This window comes from Panicum virgatum, chromosome 3K, assembly GCF_016808335.1.
Source record: "Panicum virgatum strain AP13 chromosome 3K, P.virgatum_v5, whole genome shotgun sequence".
NCBI lineage: Eukaryota > Viridiplantae > Streptophyta > Magnoliopsida > Poales > Poaceae > Panicum > Panicum virgatum.
The window spans coordinates 21,696,999-21,721,915 of NC_053138.1; the positions used below are offsets into that span (position 1 = coordinate 21,696,999).

At 51.0% G+C, this 24,917-nt stretch overlaps 1 protein-coding gene across 1 annotated transcript; it reads right to left on the reverse strand.

Annotated features, from left to right (window-relative positions):
* Nucleotides 1–864: 864 nt before the first annotated feature.
* On the reverse strand, nt 865–1,846 carry LOC120698346. The gene is made up of 3 exons (XM_039981912.1): nt 1,705–1,846; nt 1,244–1,633; nt 865–1,163 (listed from the first exon to the last, which is right to left on the reverse strand). Exons 1-3 carry the CDS (start codon nt 1,834–1,836, stop codon nt 912–914), a joined length of 774 nt encoding a protein of 257 aa, XP_039837846.1. The 5' UTR covers nt 1,837–1,846; the 3' UTR covers nt 865–911.
* Nucleotides 1,847–24,917: the final 23,071 nt, after the last annotated feature.

Below are 24,917 nucleotides of genomic sequence, written 5' to 3' on the forward strand. Positions count from 1 at the left end.
CAAATTGAAATTTTGTTGAGCGGCGCCACTATGGGAGACGCCCCCTTTGCCGTGTGCCAGGGGCACACGGTAAAGCCCCAAAAGCCCACGACAAACCCTTTGCCGTGTGCCGCACACGGCAAAGCGCACACGGCAACCAGGCATCGGCAAAGCCGGCTTTTGCCGTGTGCTATATATCGGGTACACGGCAAATGGTTTGTCGTGTGCCATTCTCGATCCACGGCAAAATAAAGTAGCCAGCCAAGAACGATGTCGTGGCCAAATATTTGCCGTGTGCCCTGCAGACATGGCACACGGCAAAGTTCAAATCTTTGCCGTGTGCCATGGTTTTTGCACATGGCAAAGGTGCCAGAACCAATTTTTTTGTTTGATTATTACGTATATGGTACCCCCAGAAAATCATATATATCATAATGATTATTCCATGTATCCGAATAAGCATCACAGGCATTTGATACACACATACAAATAAAGTCTTGTATCGTTCATCGACAACCACAAGTACTGGTCGAGTTCATACAAGTTCATACAAATCAAGTTCAAACAAATCCATAAAAGTGGTACAAAGCAAGTCCATACAACATAACTCACGGGCCCGACGGCGGTGGCGGCGGTGGCGGGTGCTGCGGCCACATCTGCGGGGGCGGCCATGTAGGCGTCTGCGACCAACCTGGCTGCTGCTGCTGAATCCAAGCCACCCATTGAAGCGGTGGCCACACAAACTGCTGAGGCTGCTGAGTCTGCTGCACCGGAGGCGAGAAGTCAGGATTCACTGGCCCATCATTGGATGCCGCCGATTGATTCTGCACATAAGCGAATATATATTGAGTTACATAAGAATGAAACTACAAGCATTAGCCTAAGTTCTAAGTCATTGTAGATGTATCATAAGATATTATTTTTAAGTAAATCTAGGTTAATGCTAAGTCACTAAGACATTCCGAAACTCGATAGGAGTCAAAACCACTTACGGTAGGAGGAGTTTCTGCACGACGAACAAGTGGGGCCGGAGGGAATTGTGGAGGCGAAACACCCATCGCCGAGCCCAGGCTTTGCATAAATGTTAGAGCTTGATCCAATTTTTGCTGGATGTCGTCCCGCTCGGCCCTCCACCTCTCCTCTGCCGCCTCCTGCCGTGCTTGGAAGGCTGCTTCCATCTGGGCCTAAAGGATTTGATCCCAGGGTTAGAATTCAAAGCGAACATATGTAAAAACGGAGGAACGACGGATGAAATAGAAATAACCTTGACAGCCTCAATCTGAGTCTGTGTAGTGTCTGGCCGTGGGCGTATGGCAGGGCTTGAGCTGGTACTCCTGGCTCGAATATGTGAGAGAGTGGGAGTAGTCGCCGTGTCGACTAAGCTGTCGCCAAACCAGTACCGTCCATGCTTCTTGCCTCCTCCCGCCCTCATGACGACTTCTCCATCAATGGGCTCATTGATCGCATCAAACTCTGGCCCATGAACTTCTTGTGCCATCGAGGTGTACCCACTGAGGCGGCTGTGGACGCTTGCGTTGCTGTACACTTCGGGCGGATCCTGCGGGTTGAAGGTGACATCGGACGTCGCCTTTCCTTTGTGGGCCAAACAGTATGCCTGGACTTGGGTGCAAGGCACACCACCATGTGACGCCGACTGCGAAAAAAGGAAGATGATTAGAAATTATGCAGAATTGAGAGTTAGAATAAAGAAATTAATTCACATACATATCTAGCCACGTACGCCTTGAGGTTACGGTTGCCCTGATGGTGCGATGCACCTGGCATCAGCAAACGTCGCTGCCGGGCAGCCTCGTGCATCTCCACCCACTCTTGCGAGCACCACCGGTCCACTATCATTTCCCAGCACGGATAATCATTGGCAATCCACCACGGGAGGCACCTGCACATCATCAATATCTAATACATTTAAGAAGAACAAATGGAGCATAGTTGATAACTCCTTAAGATTGAATCTTTACCCGCAAGTATTGTTCCCAGGTAAGTCTGATATCTCTCGCAGGTCCTTTGTAGATCCTCACTTTTTCGATCCTGGCCTTTTAGTCGATGACGGCTTGGATGCGCGCCTCATAAAGCATATCCGCCACCAGCTTGTAACAAGCTCTGCTAGCCACCTGCATCGCCCTGGGCATCATTCCCTCCTCGCATATGTAGAAATCCTGCACAAAAACGTGAACAAAGTCATTATTTCAAAACCCGGTGCAATGAATATGATGTATTCGTAAATGTAGTTCCATGAGGACTTACCCATAATTCGTTCAACACCCGGTGCGCCTTGTTGTCAAATGCCCTGCCTTCCTCATCTGGTCCATCCAGTGCGGCAATGTAGTGCTCCCACGAAGAGGCTGGCTGACGTACCCCAGCAATATCCATGGCGCCTGGGTAGTGTCGCTTGCAGAGGAGGCCTAGGATGCCATTGGCCATGCGGTTGTGAGCAACACCTGGAACAACTATGTCAGTTCTTGCTCAAGTTATTGAGAGATAGTATTAGTGTCAATTGTGATTTTGAATATATCAAAAGGAAACGTATTGAAATTTTGTAAACTTACTTACCTTTTCCCATCAGGTCGGAGGACCGGTCGGTGCTCTAGAGGTATCGGACGATCCGGGAGCCTCGAGGGTCCTCGCTGCCAAACGGCAGGTACGCCCAAGTCCTCCTCCTCCTCCTCGTCCGCCCCATCCTCCTCCTCCTCCTCCTCCTCCTCCTCCTCCTCCTCCTCCTGCTCGTGCTCGTGCTCCTCAGCACCGGGATCCTCCTCCTCCTCCTCCAACTCCGCCACCTCCGCCTCGTCCTCCACAAGAGGAGCACCTCTCCTGCGCCTGCTCCTCCTCCCAGCCCTCCCTCCTGAAGCCGTGCCGGAGCCCTCAGCGGCGTCGCGCGTCGACGAACCCGCTCCACTCCTCCGACTTCTCCTGCCTGTCCGTCGAGTCCTCTGGGAGGACTCACCGGCCTGGGTAGATGTGCCGCCCAATAGGTCTGTGAGTGACCTCATTAGACCTCTGCCGCGCCCCGCCATCGCCGAACAATCTCCTAAAATTAAAATGAGTAAATCAATCAATAGATGTCATTAAAAATAGTACAATTAGTATATAAAGTAAGTAAAATGACTAAAATAAACAAAAATAGTACAAAAAATTAAGTAGTACGGTTCTTACATGTATTAAAAATAGTCATCATGATCCAGATTAGCCGGATCATATGTCTCATAATCGCTATCACGTGTGTCGATATAATCACCATCGATCTCCATAGGAGGAACACTGTCATCATAACTGTCATTGTCTAAGCATAATCGCTCTAGTAATTCTAAGTCCTTGACATTGTGAACCTCATCCCCTGCATCGTCGTTATCAATTCTTTCATTGTCTTGTTCCATCCGTACATATGCAAAGTTTTGCATATTTCCATCCGTATCTATTTCGAACGGGAGACGCCTAACTAGGTTACATGATATACAAACATGCGGTACGAAAAGCGGACTACTCTTGTATGCCTCACTTTGCTATATGGTCTGGTGGCGGAGTCCGGCGACGGGAACTAGGTGGCGGTGCTCGGTCCTGCAAAAAAAGAATAATATGTGTGAAATTATAATCAATAATTTGTTACTATTGGTCATCTCAATAAAAAAAGTATTGAACTACTGTTGTATGCCTCAGATATGTTTCGTTTCATTTGATCTTGAACTTCCAGCATAAGAAATCATCTCAAAAAAAGTTCATGGTATACATGGAACCATGTGACACATCCAGCCCAACCATCATATCAACACAAATATCAACACAAACGAGAGTTTGCTTTGGGCATGGATGTGTCACATGGTTTGATGACAATCATGAGAAATATAACCACAAGCTCAAGATCATCATATGCTACCCAGACCAAATCTAGGTAAGAATTTATATCATCACGGGCAACAAGGTTATGTAATCTACTACGAACATTAGACGGAGGCAGGGTCTTTTGCACGTGCTCACCTAGGGCTCGACGGCGGGCGAGACGGTCGGCCGTGAAGTAGTGGACATCGGCGGCACGTCGAGCGTGGGCGCGGGGAGCAGGGAGCGTCGGCGCGGCGACCGTGGCCGCGGCGAGCGGCCACCAGGGGCGCGACGTGCGTGGCCGCGGCGAGCACCGAGCCTGGGAGGTGGCGTAGCAGCCCCGCCGGCCGGCCGCGTCGACGGGGGACAGCCAAGAGCGGCGCAGAGGCGGGGTGGACGGCCCCTGCCGCACGGGCCGGGGCGGGGGAGGCCGGCGTCGTCGGCCTGCCGAGCCTTGGCGGGCGCGTCGACGAGAGCCGGCCGGGAAGGGAGAGGAGGCGGGGGTAGCCGGGACGTAGGTGGGCCAGTCGTGCCGGCCGGGACCGGGGTGGCGGGGAAGGCGCGCCGACCGCGTCGACCGGGGCCTGCCGAGCCCGCCTGCGCGCGGGCCGGGGCATGGCGGGGGTGGCCGGGGCGCCGGCGTGGCGGCCGGGACAGGAGCGGAGGCGGGGGGTGGCGGGGAGGGCGCGCCGACCTGGTCGGAGCCGGGTGGTCGGGACACCCGCGTGGCAGGCGCGCCGAGCGGGCCCTACCGAGCCCGCCTGCGCGCGGGCCGGGTCGTGGCGGGTGTGGCCGGGGTGTCGGCGTGGCGGCCGGGACTGGCGTGGCGGCCGGGACCGGGGTGGCAGGGAAGGCGTGGCGGGGGAGCGGGGTGGCGGCGGGGAGGGCGCAGCAGGCAGCAGCAGCGGGTGCGGCGGCTCGTGGCAAGTGGCGCGGCGACCGGGGCGCAGCGGGCGCCGGCGTCAGTGTCGGCGGGCGAGGCCGTTTGTGCGCGGGCCGAGCGCGGGAGGCGGGGTGGTGAGCCCGCGGGTGGGTGGGCGCGGCGAGTGTGGCGTCGGGGACCGAGCGTGGGCACGGGGGAGCGCGGGCGCGAGCTTGGCCGGCGGCGTTGGCGTGGGCGCGAGCGGGGGTGACAGGGAGGTAGGAGACGTACGGGGTGCGTGTGTGTGTCTGAGTGTGTGTGGCGTGTGTGAGGATCAAAGGGGATAAGGGGGGGCGCTTTGTCGTGTGCCCCACGATCCGGCACACGGCAAAGAAGTAGGCGAGGCGGCAGCGGCTTCAGCCAGCTTTGCCGTGTGCCCCGTGCTATGGCACACGGCAAAGACGTTTTCTGTTTTACAATTATATTTAACTGAACCACATCTTATCAAAATAAAATTAATTGAAAACACTTTACACATCTTGCACATCTGAATCAGCATTTTTTGTTTGATTATTATATTGAAAAAATCATTATTTTATGCAGATATAGCTAAAGTTTAATGTATACCACGTGATATTGTTTAATTGCAAAAAAAATTAAAAATTATCAAACAAAACCGAAAAATAGCCAAACTTTGGCATGAAAGATCCTAAGATACTTATTGCATGTACAAAAAGTTTTGAAGTCAACATCCAATTTGATCAACACTTTGACTTCCAAACTCAACGGCTTCATCTCAACTCTATAGATCTTTTCTGGATATACTTCTATTTATAAGGAGTACAGGTGAAAACTTGTACGAAATCTTTTCAAATTTTTACCATAGCATCCAAGTATGAAATCATAATATCATGACAAATCTTATATTTTTTAGACTATATTTGTTTTTTATAGAATTTTAAAACTATTGGGCCACATGTACCGGGGCATGTTTCATGAGCAAGAATTTCGAATTTTCCATCCCTTTTTTTGGATATGGTCTCACATGGGATCTCAGGATGTTAATATAATTTTTTTGCTTCATTATTACTCTATGTAAAAGTATTGCAATTCAAACTTCACTTATTCTATGAAATTCATTTCATTGAAATAAAAAAGTTAAATATAGCAAAATTATCGAGAAAAATACCAAAATCTAATTTAAAGTGCCACATATAATAATAAGTTACCCATAAAAGTTGCAATGGTGGAATCAAGTTTTTTTAACAAAAAATTGTCGTGTGCCTCATGTTTGCCGTGTGTTACAACTGTGGCACACGGCATACGGGCACGTTTGCCCGTGTGTGTATCCTTTGCCGTGTGTCAGGAAGCCAGGCACACGGCAAACATGGGCTTTGCCGTGTGTTGTGTCCTTTGCCGTGTGTTGCCTTTTCAGCACACAGCAAAGGCTACATTTGCCGTGTGCCCGATATTTGGCACACAGCAAAGCTTACGGCACACGGCAACCAGCGGGTTTCCGGTAGTGCGCGTTGGAGAAAAACGAACAAACCAGCCCAAAAGGCCGAAAGAGCTGATGCCTTCTGGCCGAGAATGGGATTTTCCTTTTTCTTTTGTTTTTTATATCAAATGAGCAAATTAAAAATTAATAGCCGTACCTTTTAAATATGAAAATTTCCCTTGAAATCACCTTGATATAAACCCTCTAAAAGGATGTTGCATAAATTTTCAAATCGTTTATTTAAAAAAGTCAAAGTATTTTTGCAACCATACTTTTTAAAACATATCGTGACAAGTCGCTAGATGTGTTCCAAAAATATATTATTGTCGGCTTTTGGAAAATTTTGGTAGGTATCTCAAACTCTTCTAGGGCTAGAATTAAATTCTATGCGACAATTTTGTCTAGCTAAAATAATCTTACCATACCTTTCTATGCCACTATTCGGTATTCGCTGGCTTAAACTGAATAGCTCTTCACTCGTCTTACTCAACTTTTTTAGTAAAAATGCAAAAAAAAAATGACACTTAAAATTCATACAGTGATAAACACAAAGTACAAATAAAATAAATAATATATATAATATTTTAAGTAAGAAGTATGGTCAAAGTCAGAATAGAAAATACGATAAATATTTTGAAACGGAGGAAATAATAACCCAACAAGGTCAAGATTGACCACGGAACGAGATGAGCAACATTACGATGGAGGACGACTCGAGGTCTTTGCTGCCTCGAATAGCCCTCTCCCGTCCATCTACTGCAGCCTAGCCAAGTACGTCTCCATGCATTGGCACGGCAAGGGCACATCGAAGTCAACAGGAACGTGTCTGAATCCCGACAGAGAAGTTGGAACCGTACAAAAAAACGAGCCCATTCCTCTGTTTATGGCTGGACCCTGGAGCTCGCCTGTGACGGATCAGTTGAGCTGGCTCGGGCCCGCAAATATTATAGCTGACTCCACGTTGTTCTCAGTCAAGTCAAACAGGCTCCACGTGAGGCAACCCTCCCCGGCCCTACCCTATACACCCGTCCCCTCCCCTTCATTCCTTCCGGGCTTCCACCGCTCCACGCCTTCAGCCGTCTCTAGGGGTCTCTAGGGGTGGTAAAGGGCCATATTATTTTGCCTAGGTAATATAAGGGACGGGCCCTAAAAGGACTGGACCATAATCTTATTCAATTTTGAGCTAAAAAAATGAAGGGCCAAATAAAATTGTGAAGAGAACATTAGGGCTATGGTCCATTACCACCCGAGCCGTCTCCCGGGCTCCCCGGCCACCACGGCTCCGACCTCTCAGGCTCTCACCAATGCACTTGCACCATCGATCACCACCTTCCCTGCTGCCTCGGCGCCGGTCGCCGCGCCACCCTCTCCGCTTGCATGCACTACCGTAGCATGTGTAGGTAGGTGCCCTGGTACACACGCTGATGATGCTCATGTTCACACTTGAGGCCTATTATTATTGCCGGTATTCTTCATATGCATACGATTGACCCATCATGCTTTCGTCTTCGTTGCAAAAACATCCAGACGTACATGACGGGGTACGTTGGCCCATTGCAAAATCATCCAGACGTACGTGACGGGGTGCAATAATGGAACAGGGGCGAGGCCAGCCGAGAACGCCGCCGGGTCTGCTTCATTGTACGTCGAGGTCGACTTCACCAGGGAACAGTATGAAACAGTAATTTAGCACTGATTTTGAAAAACATCGTCGGGTCATTACTTTATTAGCCTATGACTACTTGGGCACATGCATGTCTCTCTCAAAATCTTATATATGATCACTGAGAGGACACATTCGAACTCTTGCACTCTCCGTTCAAGAGGACACATTCGCCCATCCTCACCATCTCTTCGGTCACCGTATTACCTTGGCTCAAGCACTGCCATGAGGCCTTCATCAGCATGGCGCTTCGCCACCTGCCACCGTTGGCCACCGGCGACAGCACCTACGCCACGGTCTGCGGCAAAGCCAAGTACAAGAACAACAGCGAGTACCAATTCAACGTCCGGCAAGCCACCGCTTACCTCGCCAACTACCCGACCTTCACCACCGGCACAGGCTTCGCGACGTGCGACGCCCCCGACACCGTCTACGGGCTTTGGCCTCTGCCGCGGCGACACCCCAGACCACCTCACCTGCTACGAGTGCCTCCACGGCCTCCGAGATGGCGCCGCTGCTCTGCCCGTACGACAGAGACGCCACCCTCTTCTACGACGGCTGCATCATGCGCTTCTCCAACCGGGACTTCCTCAGGACCATCGACAACGAGCCCGTGGCCGTGATCAACTCCACGGCCACGATGAAGCCGGCAGATGTGGCCAGCAGCTTCGACGCTCTCGTGGACCGCCTCTTGAGTAAGACGGTGGAGCACGCGGCAGCGGCGAGCGACGACATCCCCGGCAAGAAGATGGCCACCGGCGAGACCGTGTTTGACAACGCAGGGGGTCAGCATACGGAGGTTTACAGCTTGGTGCAGTGCACGCCGGATCTGACGCCAGCGGAATGCAGCCAGTGCCTACAGAGTGTCCTGGACATTTTGGCTCTAAGGATGCGTGGGTCTCTGGGTGAGAGGGTGGCGGGGGTGAGGTGTAACGTTCGCTACGAGGTGTACCCGTTCTATGTTGGCCAGGCGATGGTGGGTTTGGATGGCTCGGAGGCATCATCACCTGCGCCGTTGCCGTCCAGTAGTCCACCACCGCCTCCAAGGGCATATATTTTCGGTGTTTTCTGTTCAATCAGTTTGTTGTTTGGATTTATTTCTGTTTCAAAACCCTCCTCAAATCATTTTGCCGAATGAATATAAATGATTAAAGTGGCAGTTTTGACAACTTGCATCCTCCAACCCCCCCCCCCCCCCCCGCGTTTTTGTAATTACAAATCAGACATTCCCACACGGACACAGTATCTTGCTTGATCTTTTGGTACAGTACGGTGAGTATTCTTCTTATCTTTGTACTACCCATGCATGTATCTGACTCGATATTTCTGAATTCCATTGCAGGAATGAAGAGGAAGATTTGGATAATTGCAGTGAGTGTGTCCCTCCTACTTCTGTTCTTTTGTATCTTTGTTAACTTTATTTGGACTCGATCAAGACATGCAAAACAATGGTAAGGAATCTTTTTCCTGTTAATCTATAAATATTACTTCATCAGAAAAGTTCAACTCATGTCTTCTAAATTTTCATGATGTGTCACTTAATTAGTTCAGGGACTTCTCCAAAGTGGAGAAAAGGGGATTGTATTGCTTAGCCTGGGCTTTTAAAAAAAAATCAGTAAAGCAGAGTACAATGTAAGTATGAATTTAAAGATAAGAACAACAGTGCCACAAAGGTCATTGCAAATTCGAGTCACTTGGACAATTTCCACTGGACGTTTATATGGACCATCATGTCGTCCCTACAGAATCTCTATATATGAACAATGGTTTTCTTCTGTACTTCACTTTTTGAAAAATATAATAAAAATATAGGAAATAAAATAAACTATTAGTACAATATATTTTTAATCTCCCCAAAATTTTGCATTCGGACATATTCCAAAATTATATATGTTAGGTCTAAGAATTTTCGAGGACTTACGTACTACACAAACTCCAATTAGTGCTCTGTACTAGGGGTGCAAATGGTGATCCTTAGATACACCTCAAATCCTCTTTAGTTCAAATATTTGTACTACTTCTCTAAAATGACTTTCTGTTTTAGAAAAGTAGCACAAATATTTGAACTCAAGAGGTGTCGGGAACCACGATTAGGGACACCCTAATCGGGGTACTAAGATCACTCTAAAAAAACGCAAACACATGCTAAGGCAACTAGGCCCACGAAAGCCCACGGCCTCCTTCCAATCTAGAAGAAAGTAAAGGACTCAAAGGAGCCTAGCACATGGCCCATTTGCACCCCTCTCTGGCCCGCGGACGATCTCCGCCTCGCTCGAGGGCTCCCATCGAGACCCTCGACTGCGCCCCGCATCTCCGCCTCACTCGAGGGCAGCGAATTTACCATCGAGCGGACAAATCATCTCCGCCTCGCTCGAGGACAGCGAACCTCCCTCGAGCAGGTAACTCATCTCCGCCTCGCTCGAGGGCAGCGAACCTACCCTCGAGCGGGCAAATCATCTCCGCCTCGCTCGAGGCCACTCCTCGGCGCAAGGGACAAACGGCCCCGCCGCCCAACCGCTCGCCGTACGGAGGCATTGAATGCCAACCACTCCTCCACAGTGCTCAGGACAGACGGCGTCAGGCCGCCATTCCCCACAGCGGCTGTGACCGGAGTCCCATCCGCCAACTCCGGTCATTGCTCCGCCATCCCAGACGCTGTGGCAGCACTGTGAGACCTGCGACGTGGGACGAGACACGCTCGGCACTGTTCTCGTACTATTCTGCCAACTCCGGCCGTCCGGACTCTACCTCGTCACACGTATGGCCCCGGACCCGTCTCCTGCTTAGGAAGGGGTCCGGCGACGCCACGTGCTCCTCCAGGAGGGACGCACAGCACACGCAGCCGGGGTCCCGGACCTGCCCCCTCGAGGGGTCTGGGACCTCCACGTGTCTCCTGGACCTCCTAGTGTGCGCGCTGGCACTCCGCCCAGGGGGTCCGGGACCGCCGCGTGCCCCGCCACCGCTGGAGCACGCAGGACCCTGGCCTGCAGGGCCCACGGAGCGCCACGTCTGGAGGACTGACCATCCTACAGCGACAACCACGCCGCCTGCTTGGGTTGGCAGGAGGCCGGCGCAATCCCCGCGAAGTCAAGGACGATACCCAGGACGACCACCATGCCCGACGCCATGCCTCACAGTGTACTTCCTACAGTGTTCGACCACTGCACCCCCGCGATTCGGGGGAAGACGATGACTTTCACGTTCCCCTACTCATGTACACCGCCCCCCCTTGTGACTATAAAAGAAGGAGGCGGGCTTCCTTTAAAGGGGGACGACGTTCTAGACAACAGCGACCACGGTCACCCACACTCGCGATCATCATTACACTCTCAGCACCACTGAGCACTCACGATCTTCTAGCAGAGACTTGGGAGCTTCCCTCCCTCTCTCGCCTCGCTTGTACCTCCTACTACAAGCACTCCGGGTGCAAGATAATACAGTGCCCTCGCACACCCCTTTGCTGGACGTACGGCCCCGTGGCCGGAACCAGGATAAACCATGCGTTACTGTGTTACCTCTTTCATCAACATCTAGGACGAGGAAACACGCAGCATTTACTAGTTGGGATCTGGACCCCCGGGTCAGGACACCGACAGTTGGCGCGCCAGGTAGGGGAGTCTGCGTGACATTTTCTCTCTTGTTCCCATTTGCTCTCCAGGGATGGCGGGTAGATCCAACCCATACCCCATGGGCATCTCGGATCCGCTCCCAGCAGGATTCGTGATCTGGTTTGTGAGTCTCAAGTTCAGAGCAACCGGCAACGGTTACCTCATGCAGCTCCTCTCGCCCAGACGCAACCCCGTCACTCCGACTTCACCAGCCCAGCGCAACAGGCGCTCGGGCCAGCGTTCGCGACAAACACGCGTGGAGCAGCGTCGTGCGGCACGCCACAACTCCCCCGCGTGGGTTGAGGCTGGCATGTCGCAGCTCAGCATCGTGCCCAACGGGGCCACCGCTTCGACATCACGTGCCTCGACGTCGTCTGCGCCGGCACCATCAGCTGCTGCAGTACCAGTGCCTCCCAGGGGGGGCTCGACCTCGCCATCGCCCTTCCCCTTCGGGGTGCGCAATACTGTGACCTACGCTTCTTCGATCAGTTCTAACTTCACCGAGTATGAGGATCTGCCGGGTCATCATCTTCTGTCGATCCGCAACCTCATCGCAACGTCCCCTGATGAATCCTACCCCGAAATGGCGAGCTCAATCGCCGACGACATCCATTTCTTTATGAACAACTTCATGGCCGAGGAGGCCGAGGACTACTCCAGGGTCCGCGACCCCGACGCATTCAGCTCGTTCCAGCTCACGACGGCCTATTGCCTCACCTGCTCTAAGGACTCCAGCGAGGGGGATTATGATCCTGCCTGGGAGTGTTTCATGGCCGACCTTGCGGACGAGCAAAACGATAATGTCCCAGGCGACGACGGGGACGGCGGGGCAGACGCATAGGCGAACCAACTGGTGGTGCCGCCTGCGGCCCCTTATTCCTCGTCAAGCTCGGTGGCACGGCAAGCACAGCTGGCACAGCTCAAAGAGCTCCAAGCCAAGCTCGACGAACAGCGTCAGCAGACCCAGGAGCTGCGCACTCCGCTTGAGCAGCAGCGCACCGCACGTGGTGCACATGCCCAGACGGCGGCGCGCGTTGCCCGAGAGCGCATCCTGGCCGATGACAACGTCGACAAACCTCCGAAACTGGAGACGGCCGGCGAAAAACTCGTCGCTGTGGCCTATCTGCTCCAAGCCATGCCCGAGCCATCGACGCCTTCGGGCCGCAACCTGTGCCGCGAGGCATAGGCGCTCATCGAGCAAGCTGCCGTGCAGCAAGTCGAGAGCTCCGCGTCTCGAATGCGCTCGAAAGCTCCAGAGCAGCCCGGTGGGAGTGTACGCCAGGACCACGAGGCTTCTGATCGCACTCCACCAGCAGAGAAGGGCAAGGCAGCCGTAGCACCCGGTACGAAGGCACCCTCGGTGCACGATCGCATCGGAAGGCCTCCCGCGAGGGAACGCCTCCACGACACACGTGGGCACGCTGAAGACGGCGACGCCCGCTACATTGTCGGTGCAGGAAGTACACCCCCGGACGGGGTGGACGCTTCGACCCCGAGCACGACAGGGGTGAGTCACCAAAGCCTCCGGGCACTCGAGTGTTCAGCCGGGAGATTCGAACTGCTTCTTTTCCCCCGCGCTTTCGACAACCCACCACCCTCGTCAAGTACTCGGGCGATACCGATCCTGCAGTCTGGCTCAACGATTACCGCCTAGCATGCCAGCTAGGCGGTGCGACGGAAGACACGGTCATCATCCGCAACCTTCCTCTTCACCTTGCTGATGCCACACGAACGTGGCTCGAGCACTTGCTCGCGGACCAGATCCACAACTGGGCCGACTTAGTCAAGATCTTCGTGGGCAACTTCCAGGGCACATACGTGTGCCCTGGGAACTCCTGGGACCTCAAAGGGTGTCGCCAGAAGCCCAACGAGTCCCTGTGCGACTATGTGCAGCGCTTCTCCAAGCAATGTACCGCGCTCCCCAGCGTCACCCACGTCGAGGTCATCAATGCCTTCCTCGAGGGTACGACGTGCAGGAACCTGGTGCACGAGCTTGCGAGAAGTCGACCCGCCAACACCAATGAGTTGTTCGACGCTACCACCAACTACGCCGCCGGCGAGGAGGCTGTTGGTGCTATCTTCGACGACAAGCCGAGCAAGCGCAAGGACGATGCGCCCGCGGAGGGCAGCAACGTCAAGCCCAACGCCCCCGCCAAGAAACAGAAGCGGGGTAGGAAGGGAAAGAAGCCGGTCCCACCAAACCAGCGTGGATCGGGGCAGGCAGAGGACTCTGAGGAGGCTTTCGCTGCCGCTCCTGACCGTAAAGGACCTCGAGGCCCCCCTCGAGGCGGTGGTGGCCTGTTCGACGACATGCTTAAGAAGCCGTGTCCTTACCATAAGGGCTCGGTCAACCACACCCTCGAACAATGCGAGATGCTCAAGAAGTACTACAACTGTGTCGCGCATCGCGACGAGGATAGGAAAAAGGATGCTGGCGACAAAGGTGGAGACGACGAGTTCCCCCCAGTGGAGAACGCCTTCTTCATCTTTGGAGGACCAACGACGAACATGACCTCCCGGCAGCGCAAGCGTGAGCGCCGGTAAGTTTTTTCCATCACCAAGGCCACGCCATCCTACCTCGATTGGTCGGAGGACACCATTTCCTTTGGCCGCGAGAACCACCCCGACTACGTCCCGCACCCGGGACGGTATCCGCTTGTTGTCTACCCCATCATCGGTAACACCCGCTTCTCTAAGGTGCTCATGGACGGAGGCAGCAACCTAAACATCATGTACGCCTACACCTTGGAGCTCATGGGGATCGGATTGGACAAGCTTCGCCCCAGCAAGTCGCCATTTCATGGCGTTGCGCCGGGGAAGCGCGTCCAACCCCTCGGTCAGATCTATCTGCCTGTCTGCTTCGGCACGGCAGCCAACTTCCGCAAGGAAGTGCTCACCTTTGAGGTGGTGGGGTTTCAGGGATCCTATCATGCCATCATTGGACGTCCTTGCTACGCCAAGTTCATGGCCATCCCCAATTACACCTACCTCAAGCTGAAGATGCCGGGTCCGAAGGGCGTCATCACCGTCGGCTCTTCGTTCGAGCACGCATATGAGTGCGACGTCGAGTGCGTTGAGCACGCGGAGGCTCAGGTGGAGGGCGAGGCCCTCGCAGCCACCCTCATCAAAATGGCAAGCGAGGCCTTGGACTCCACGCACCGACACGCAGGAAGCTTCGAACCCGCCGAGGGTATCAAAAAGGTGTCCCTCGACCCGAACCGCTCCGACGACAAGGTGTTGCAGATCAGCGCCACCCTCGACAGCAAATAGGAAGTGGTGCTCGTCGACTTTCTCCACGCCAACGCAGACATCTTTGCGTGGAGCCCCTCGGACATGCCTGGCATACCGAGGGAGGTCGCCGAGCACTCCCTTGATATCCAACCCAACTCCAAGCCGGTGAAGCAGCGCATGCGACGCTTCGACGAGCTCAAGCGTCGGGCGATTGGCGAGGAGTTGCAGAAACTTCTGGCGGCCGGGTTCATCAAGGAGGTATTCCATCCCGAGTGGCTAGCTAATCCTGTATTAGTGAAGAAAAAGAATGGAAACTGGAGGATGTGTGTAGATTATACTAGTTTAAATAAGACATGTCCGAAGGTTCCCTTTCCTTTGCCACGAATTGATCAAATTGTAGATTCTACTACGGGGTGTGAACTCTTATCCTTTCTTGATGCTTACTCCGGTTACCATCAAATCAAGATGAAAGAGTCCGACTAGCTCGCGACTTCTTTTATCACACCTTTCGGCATGTACTGCTACGTCACGATGCCCTTTGGCCTCAGAAACACCGGAGCTACATATCAGCGGTGTATGCTCCACGTTTTCGGGGACCATCTCAGGCGCAACGTAGAGGCATATGTCGACGATATCGTTGTAAAATCCAGGAAGGCGGACCACCTGGTTGCCGATCTCAGGATCGCATTCGATTGCCTACGGGCCAAAGGTGTAAAACTCAACCCCGAGAAGTGCGTGTTCGGGGTGCCTCGAGGCATGCTCTTGGGCTTCATTGTCTCCCAGCGGGGCATCGAACCCAACCCTGATAAAGTCTCGGCCATCACTCAGATGGGACCGATCTGAGACCTAAAGGGGGTACAGAGGGTTATGGGATGCCTAGCGTCCCTCAGCCGGTTCATCTCGCGTCTCGGCGAGAAAGGCTTACCCCTGTATCGACTCTTGAGGAAAACCGAGCACTTCACGTGGACCCCCGAAGCCCAAGAAGCCCTCGACAGGCTGAAGGCATCGCTTACTCACGCCCCCATTCTCACACCACCCATGGACGGCGAGCCCCTCTCTCTGTACGTAGCTGCGATGACCCAAGTGGTCAGCGTGGTGGTCATTGTCGAAAGACAAGAGGAGGGCCATGCTCTGCCCGTCCAACGGCTGGTATACTACATCAGCGAGGTGTTGTCTGAAACTAAGACACGCTATCCGCAGATTCAGAAGCTTCTCTATGCTGTGGTTTTGGCTCGGTGCAAGTTGCGCCACTACTTCGAGGCCCATCCCGTCACCGTGGTCTCGTCTTTCCCTTTGGGAGAGATAGTCCGCAACTGGGAAGCCGAGGGTAGAATTGCCAAATGGTCTGTGGAGCTGATGGGAGAAACTCTCACCTACGCCCCCCGCAAAGCGATCAAGTCCCAAATCTTGGCTGACTTTGTGGCTGAGTGGACGGACACTCAGCTACCCCCACCGCAAATCCAGGCCGAATGCTGGACTATGTACTTCGACGGGTCGGTGATGAAAACCGACGCCGGTGCTAGCCTCCTCTTCACCTCACCCCTCGGGGAACACATACGCTACGTGATACGCTTACATTTCCCTGCGTCTAACAACATGGCGGAGTACGAGGCCCTCCTCAGTGGCCTCCGCATCGCCATCGAGCTCGGCGTCAAACACCTCGACGTGCGCGGTGACTCTCAACTCATCATCGACCAAGTCATGAAAGAGTCTAGCTGCCACGACCCGAAGATAGAGGTATACTACAATGCAGTGCGCCGCCTTGAGGACAAGTTCGACGGCCTAGAACTCAATCATGTCCCGCGCAAGTACAACGAGGATGCCGACGAACTAGCCAAGATTGCGTCGGGGCGAACCACCGTCCCCCCGAACATCTTCGCACGTGACATCACCAAGCCCTCTATCGAATTCAAGGATCTGGCGGACGAGACCGGGCCCATGGACATTGACTTCGGGACCACCTCCGCGGACGAGGCTGAAGCAATGGAAGTCGACGAGGCCCCCACTTCGCAAGATTGGCGCGTCCAGTACCTAGACTGGATGGTTCGAGGGGTCCTACCCTCGAAGCGCGCCCAGGCGCGACACCTCGCTAGGCGGGCCAAGTCCTTCGTTCTAATCGATAGCGAGCTGTATAAGCGCAGCCCCTCGGGAGTCTTACAGCGATGCATTCCCATCCCCGAGGGCAAGGAGCTGATCCGCGACATCCACGCTGGCGTCTGCGGCCACCACGCTATGCCACGTACCCTCGTGGGAAACACGTTTCGGCAAGGTTTTTACTGGCCCACCGCGGTCGCCGACGCCACCGACGTCGTGCGGACCTGCGAGGGTTGCCAATTTTACGCTCGAAAAACGCACCTCCCCGTGCACGTTCTGCAGACCATCCCCATTACATGGCCTTTCGCTGTGTGGGGACTGGACCTCGTCGGTCCACTGCAGAAGGCGCCCGGGGGCTTCACCCACTTGCTGGTGGCAGTCGACAAATTCTCCAAGTGGATCGAGGCTCGACCCATCGGCAAAATCAAATCCGAGCAAGCGGTTCTATTCTTCACCGACATCGTCTTCAGGTTCGGGGTCCCAAACTCGATCATCACCGACAATGGCACCAAGTTCACAGGCAAGAAGTTCTTGGCATTCTGCGACAGTTTCCACATACGTGTGGACTGGTCGGCTGTGGCGCACCCACAGACAAACGAGCAAGTGGAGCGTGCCAATGGCATGATCCTCCATGGACTGAAGCCATGAATCTTCAACAAATTGAACAAATTTGGCCGGAGGTGGCTCACAGAGCTACCCTCGGTCATTTGGAGCCTGAGGACGACACCAAGCAGAGCCACGGGCTTTACCCCGTTCTTCCCGTCTATGGCGCCGAGGCCATACTCCCCACGGACTTGGAGTACGGGTCGCCAAGGCTCAAGGCATACCAAGAGTAGCAGAACCAGCAAGCCCGCGAGGACTCGCTGGATCAAGTGGTCGAGGCTCGAGACGTGGCGCTCCTACACTCTGCGCGCTACCAGCAGTCTCTACGGAGGTATCAGGCATAGAGAGTCCGGCGCCGAGACCTCGACAAAGGGGACTTGGTGCTGAGGCTTCGACAGGATAACAGGGGCCGCCACAAGCTCTCACTACCATGGGAAGGACCGTACATAATCGCCGAGGTGCTCAAACCCGGCACGTACAAGCTGGCGAACGAAAACGGCGAAGTCCTCACCAACGCTTGGAACATCCAACAGCTACGTCGCTTCTATCCCTAGAATTTCGATCTATTTGTACATCGTTTGTACTCGCATTTTTTATTTCCCGAAATAATAAAGAAGTACGCTTTATTTGTTTATTTTTGGGAACCTTCCGGACCCTCAAAGGCTCGGATGCGCATGAACACTGAGGTACGCCTGGCTTTATGATGAGGACATCACTCCTACGGATACAAACGACACTCCTCAAGACGATATACAAGGTCCTATTACTCGCGCACGTGCTCGACAATTGAACTTACAGGTGAGTTCGTTCCTAAGTAATGTTTATTGTGAATCTGAGAATAGATTGCTACCTAATGACTTAATTGTACTTAGGAACAAAGGAGAGGACCAGCAAGGGTGTGGAGAAGGCCTTGGAGGTGTGGAGGACCAGCAAGGACGTCCGGATCAAGATGGAGGCCCAAACCGATTCGACTTCGTTTCAGTTTCGGACTCCAGGAACAGGCCGCACTAAAACGGACGCCCAGGTTGCATACGGAGTCGGATTTGGGCGTACTTGATATGGATGGAAAGATAATTTCAAGAAACTTCCAATGGATCTGGTCTTAGGCTCAAATTAATCCGGAGTCGACGGGAATAGTATGTGGAAGTTGGCGTCCAGAATCTGTTCCGGTGCTGCGTCACTATTTTTGGGCCGATGGCCCGTGTATCGTGTTGGAGCCCAATACGGGCGCGTCCAGGAGGTCTTGCACGACCTAAACCCTTATTAGTAGCCGCCACCGCCATTGTAAGACTTGGGTTTTGCTTAGATTCATTCTGTCAAGAACAGTTGTCGCCGTTTATCGGTTTGTGAAATCCCAACTCGTGAGATTAATCATTGATCTGCAGAGTCACTTCATTTGAGCTGCATTTCTTTCGAGTTCTTGCTTGTGTTCTTCGTTGCGCTTGCAGGGATTAGCCTTCTTGGTGAGGTCAACAGGTTTGTGACACGGTTGATAACCAGAGGAGTTGTGGTGCTAAGATTGCTGGATTCGGGTCTTAGAATCTGAAGCCGGATCGGTGTGTCTCGCTCCGCCTACAACGAGAGTTATCCAGAACCTGACGGAAGATCGGGAACCCACGTCCCCATTATTTGGTAATCAGAGACTCAGGTTTACTGTCAGGTTTTACATCTATCTTTAGTTTGAGTGTTTTTTTGTCTTTCGTCCCATAGTCCACGAAAAAGCCAAAAGAAAAATTAGGGTTAGTTTTCCCGTCCCACAGCCGTGTTTAGCCTTTTGCATAATTCTTTTTCAGAGTCTGTCGTGTTGAGTTTTGTGTCCTAGTTCATCGTCTTGTTGCTGGTTAGTTCGTGTTTTGGTCCAGTAGTGTTTTTCCATCCCCGCTGCCATCAGATCCACCATCGCTTACCACCCGATTTGGGTTTTGCTCTCCACAAAAACCCTAATCGGACCCCCGAATTTCAAACGGCCATAACTCTCGCATACGGATTCGGAATCAGGTGAAATTTAACTTTTCGGACAAGAGAAAAAAATTTCGCATCTGTCTGTCCCCTGGCAATGCCAGGTTGGGTGAATTCAGAATTGCAAATTTCGCATCAGAAAATTGTCTGTCGGAGCTCCAAAGTTTCTGCACGCTTTTTGAAGTTTTTACAGAATTTCCATAGGCCACATCTTATAGCCGTTCGAGCTGAATTTTTGTGAGACGCCTATTCTATTGAGGCAGTTTGAGAAAAAAATATCAAAAAAAAATAAGAAAAAAAGAAAAGTTGATTTCTACTAGTGCCTCCACCTTACGACGAGCTCCGTTGTGCCCGTTTCAGTGCTGTTTATCATATCCATACTTGATCTTGATCCTGCTTGTTAACATTACTGTTCTAGGACACGTATAGGCCAGCAACTAGGACAACTATGCTTTTGGACCATTATTCAGCATTGCTATCTGATTTTGAATTGTGTTCCACATACTTATACTTTTGAGCCTCCCAAAGCTCCACATATTATCTTCAGATCAATACACCCAGAGGATCTTGCAATCTTAGTACCACTTCCTCACAAGTATCATGAACTGGCCACCGGTTGTACCGTCCACTGCTCGCGTTGGTAAGAACCTTGTAAGGGCTTGGTAAGACGCTCTCTTTAGTTGTGACCTTGAGAGGCACCACCACCTGCGTAGTCAGATTATTAGGGATAACCTTCACTGTTTGTTCCTGTTTTTTTTGTGTCATGGCAGGTGATGATGGAAGTGGGGGTCATACTCCCAAGGACTTCAACGAGTGTGTTAGCCAAGAACAGCTGGATGATGCCAAGAGAGAGATGCACGAGGTCATCACCAAGGCAGTCACCGAGGCGATCATAGGCCTCAAGCTTGGTGAAATCCTATCCACGGTTACTGACAGGATCGATGTGCTGGAGGCTCGTCAACAGAACAATCAAGATGAGGACATGGTGTATGATGACCAGGGTAATATAGATGAAGCGGCCACACGAGAAGCACGGCTACGCCATCGTCTTCGCCACAACACACAAGGTATGGGTGGTACTCACAACCACAACCACAACCACAATCACCAGCAAGGTAATCAGAATCGTGTACCCGATGATCCTTATGCTAAGGTTAAGTTTACCATACCTTCCTTTTCGGGATATTATGATGCTGAGGGGTACCTTGATTGGGAGATGACAGTAGAGCAGAAATTTAGTGCACACCTTGTACCTGAGCAACATAGAGTTAGACAAGCCACTAGTGAGTTTAAAGATTTTGCTATCGTTTGGTGGACCAGTCTAATTGCTGAGGATGCTGCACCTACTACTTGGAATGATCTTAAGTCTGCTATGCGTGATAGATTTGTTCCCCCATTGTACCATAGAGATTTGCGTAAGAAATTGATGCGCTTAGAACAGGGAGATAAAACCGTGCAGGATTATTATGGTGAGCTTCAAAAGGGTTTGATGCGTTGTGCCATAGTTGAGGGAACTGAGGATGCTATATGTAGATTTTACTCAGGCTTGAGGTGTGACATTCAGGACATTGTTGATTACAAAGAATTTCACACTGTCAACCAGTTGTTTCAGTTTGCCATGCTTGCAGAGAAGGAGTTGCAGGGACGTGATTTGCAGAGCAGGACCAAGGCCACCTACACCCCACGCTCAGCGCCGTCTTCGGGGCTGACCAAGCCTGCCTCTTTTCGATCGCTCCCACCTGCGAGCAACAAGCGACTAGCAGCTTCGGAAGCTGCCACAACGCCAAAACCATCTCCTGCGTGAACTTCAGACTCAGGTAAAAAGCTTTTGCAAGAGCCAGCCAAGAGTTCGTCCTTCGTGTCCTCGATGGGAGGCACGACCGTTCAGTGCCACCGCTGCCATGGATTTGGACATGTGCGGAAGGATTGCCCAAGTCAGCGGGCATACATTGCTACCGAAGACGGCTACATTAGTGCCTCCGACATTGAAGATGATGAAGAAGAAGAAGCAGAAGAGGCTACGGAGGTCGGCCATGTTCTGGGTAGCGAGAACACAGCAGCCTTCAGGAGCATCATTGTGAAGCGAGTGCTCAGCGTACAGGCACAACAACCAGAGAAGCTTCAGCGCCATAATTTGTTCCAGATTTTCTTCGTCATCAACAATCGGCGAGCGCGTGTCATCATTGATGGAGGTAGTTGCAATAATTTGGTGAGTTCAGATTTGGTCAAGAAGCTTGGCTTGGCCACACGTCCACACCCCCATCCATATTATATTCAGTGGTTTAATGATGCGGGGAAAGCTAAGGTAACACAATCTTGCAGAGTTTCTTTTTCCATTGGTTCATATGCTCATTCTGTAGATTGTGATGTTGTACCTATGGAGGCGTGTTCACTTTTGTTGGGTCGACCTTGGGAATTTGATAATGATGCTTTACACCATGGTAGAAGTAATACTTACACCTTCATGCATAAGGGAAAGAAAATTACTTTACTTCCTATGACCCCTGCTGAAATTGTACAAGCTGAAAAAGAACGAGCTGCTACTTTGCATGAAACTAAATCTGAAAATCAGCAAGTTGCTAATTCTGTTTACCCACCTAAAAATGATAAGTCTGCACCTATTTCCAAGACTGGTGGGATTAAATTGAAGGGTGGAGTTTTACTTGCTAGAAAATGCGACCTTGCTGAAATCTCTGATGATGATGTTTGTTACACTTTGGTGTGCAAACAAACATTGTTTTCCCTTGATGATGATGTTAGCTCGATACCTCCTGTTGTCGCTAACCTTTTGCAGGAGTTTGAGGACATTTTTCCAGCTGAGATATCTCCCGGACTGCCACCTATGAGGGGAATTGAGCATCAGGTCGACTTGATTCCGGGAGCGACTTTGCCTAACCGAGCTGCTTATCGAACCAACCCCGACGAGACTAAGGAAATTCAGCACCAAGTCCAAGAGCTTTTGGACCGCGGGTATGTACGTAAAAGCCTTAGTCCTTGTGTCGTTCCAGTGCTTTTGGTTCCTAAGAAAGATGGTACTTGGCGTATGTGTGTTGATTGTAGAGCCATAAATAACATTACCATTCGATATCGCCATCATATTCCTAGACTTGATGATATGCTTGATGAGTTGTGTGGCGCTATAATTTTTACAAAGATTGACTTGCGTAGTGGTTACCACCAAATTAGAATGAAACTTGGAGATGAATGGAAAACAGCTTTTAAGACTAAATTCGGCTTGTATGAGTGGTTAGTAATGCCTTTTGGTTTGACTAATGCACCAAGTACTTTCATGCGATTAATGAATGAAGTTTTAAGAGCTTTTATTGGATGATTTGTGGTGGTTTACTTTGATGATATCTTGATTTACAGCATGTCTTTGGATGAACATATGGATCACTTACGTGCTGTTTTTAATGCTTTACGTGATGCACGTTTATTTGGTAACCTTGACAAGTGCACCTTTTGCACGGATCGAGTTTCTTTTCTTGGCTATGTTGTTACTCCACAGGGAATTGAGGTGGATGAGACTAAAATTGAAGCCATAAAGAGCTGGCTGGTTCCCCAGACCGTCACACAGGTGAGGAGTTTTCTTGGTCTTGCAGGATTTTATCGCCGCTTTGTCAAAGATTTCAGCACCATTGCTGCGCCGCTGCATGAGTTCACAAAGAAGGGTGTGGTGTTCTGTTGGGGAAAGGCACATGAGGAGTCCTTTTGCACTTTGAAGGACAAGCTTACACATGCTCCTTTGCTGCAACTTCCAAATTTCGGTAAGACTTTTGAGCTTGAATGCGATGCTAGTGGAGTTGGCATTGGAGGTGTCTTGATGCAAGAAGGTAAACCCATTGCTTACTTTAGCGAGAAATTGCATGGCCCTGTTTTGAATTACTCTACGTATGATAAAGAATTGTATGCACTTGTACGTTCTTTAGAGACGTGACGTCATTATTTATGGCCTAAGGAATTTGTTATTCACTCCAATCATGAATCGCTTAAGTATTTTCGTTCTCAAAATAATCTGAATCATAGACATGCTAAGTGGGTTGAATTTATTGAATCTTTTCCTTATATTATCAAACACAAGAAAGGGAAGGATAATGTGATTGCCGATGCTTTGTCTAGACGTTATACTATGCTGTCCCAACTTGATTGTCGGATTTTTGGGCTTGAATCGATCAAAGAACAATATGCACTAGACCCTGATTTTAAAGAGGTGTTGCTGAATTGTAAAGAGGGACGTACATGGAACAAGTTTGTGATAAATGATGGATTTGTGTTTAGAGCTAACCGCATATGCATCCCAGTTGGTTCCGTTCGTCTTTTGTTGATGCAGGAAGCGCATGGTGGAGGTTTGATGGGACATTTTGGTGCGAAGAAGACGGAGGATGTTCTAGCCACACACTTCTTTTGGCCAAGGATGAGGAGAGACGTTGAGCGGTTCGTGGCTCGCTGTAATACATGTCAAAAAGCTAAGTCGCGCTTGAACCCACATGGTTTGTATATGCCTCTTCCTATTCCTTCGGTTCCGTGGGCGGATATTTCTATGGACTTTGTTTTGGGATTGCCTCGGACGAAGAGGGGGAGTGATAGCGTTTTTGTTGTGGTCGATCGTTTTTCCAAGATGGCACATTTTATACCTTGTCATAAAACAGATGATGCCATTCATATTGCTAACCTCTTTTTCAAAGAGATTGTTCGCTTGCACGGTATGCCTTCTACTATTGTTTCAGATCGTGATGCAAAATTCTTGAGTCATTTTTGGCGCACGCTATGGAACAAATTGGGGACAAAGTTACTGTTTTCTACAACATGTCATCCCCAAACTGATGGACAAATAGAGGTGGTGAATAGAACATTGTCTACGATGCTGCGAGCAATATTGAAGCAAAATTTGAAGATGTGGGAAGAGTGTTTGCCGCATGTGGAGTTTGCATATAATCGGGTGGAACACTCCACCACCAAGGTAAGTCATTTTCAGGTAGTGTATGGTTTTAACCCTCGTGCTCCCATTGATCTTTTGCCTCTACCTACTACTAAGCGTGTACATAGAGATGCTAAAGAGCGTGCTGATTTTATTTTAAAATTGCATGCTTCAACTAAATAGAACATTGAAAAGATGACTGGGAAATATAGAATTGCGGGTAGTCAAGGTAGAAAGGAAGTTAAACTTGAACCGGGTGATTTAGTTTGGTAGCATTTGAGAAAAGAAAGATTTCCATATTTGAGAAAGTCTAAATTGATGCCACGTGCTGCTGGACCATATAAAATTTTGGAAAAAATTAATGATAACGCATATAAACTTGAGTTGCCCCCAGAGTTTGGGGTTAGTCCCACCTTTAACATTTCAGATTTGAGGCCATATTTGGGAGAAGAAGATGAGTTTGAGTCGAGGACAACTCCAATTCAAGAGGGGGAGGATGATGAGGACATCACTCCTACGGATACAAACGACACTCCTCAAGATGATATACAAGGTCCTATTACTCGCGCACGAGCTCGACAATTGAACTTACAGGTGAGTTCGTTCCTAAGTAATGTTTATTGTGAATCTGAGAATAGATTGCTACCTAATGACTTAATTGTACTTAG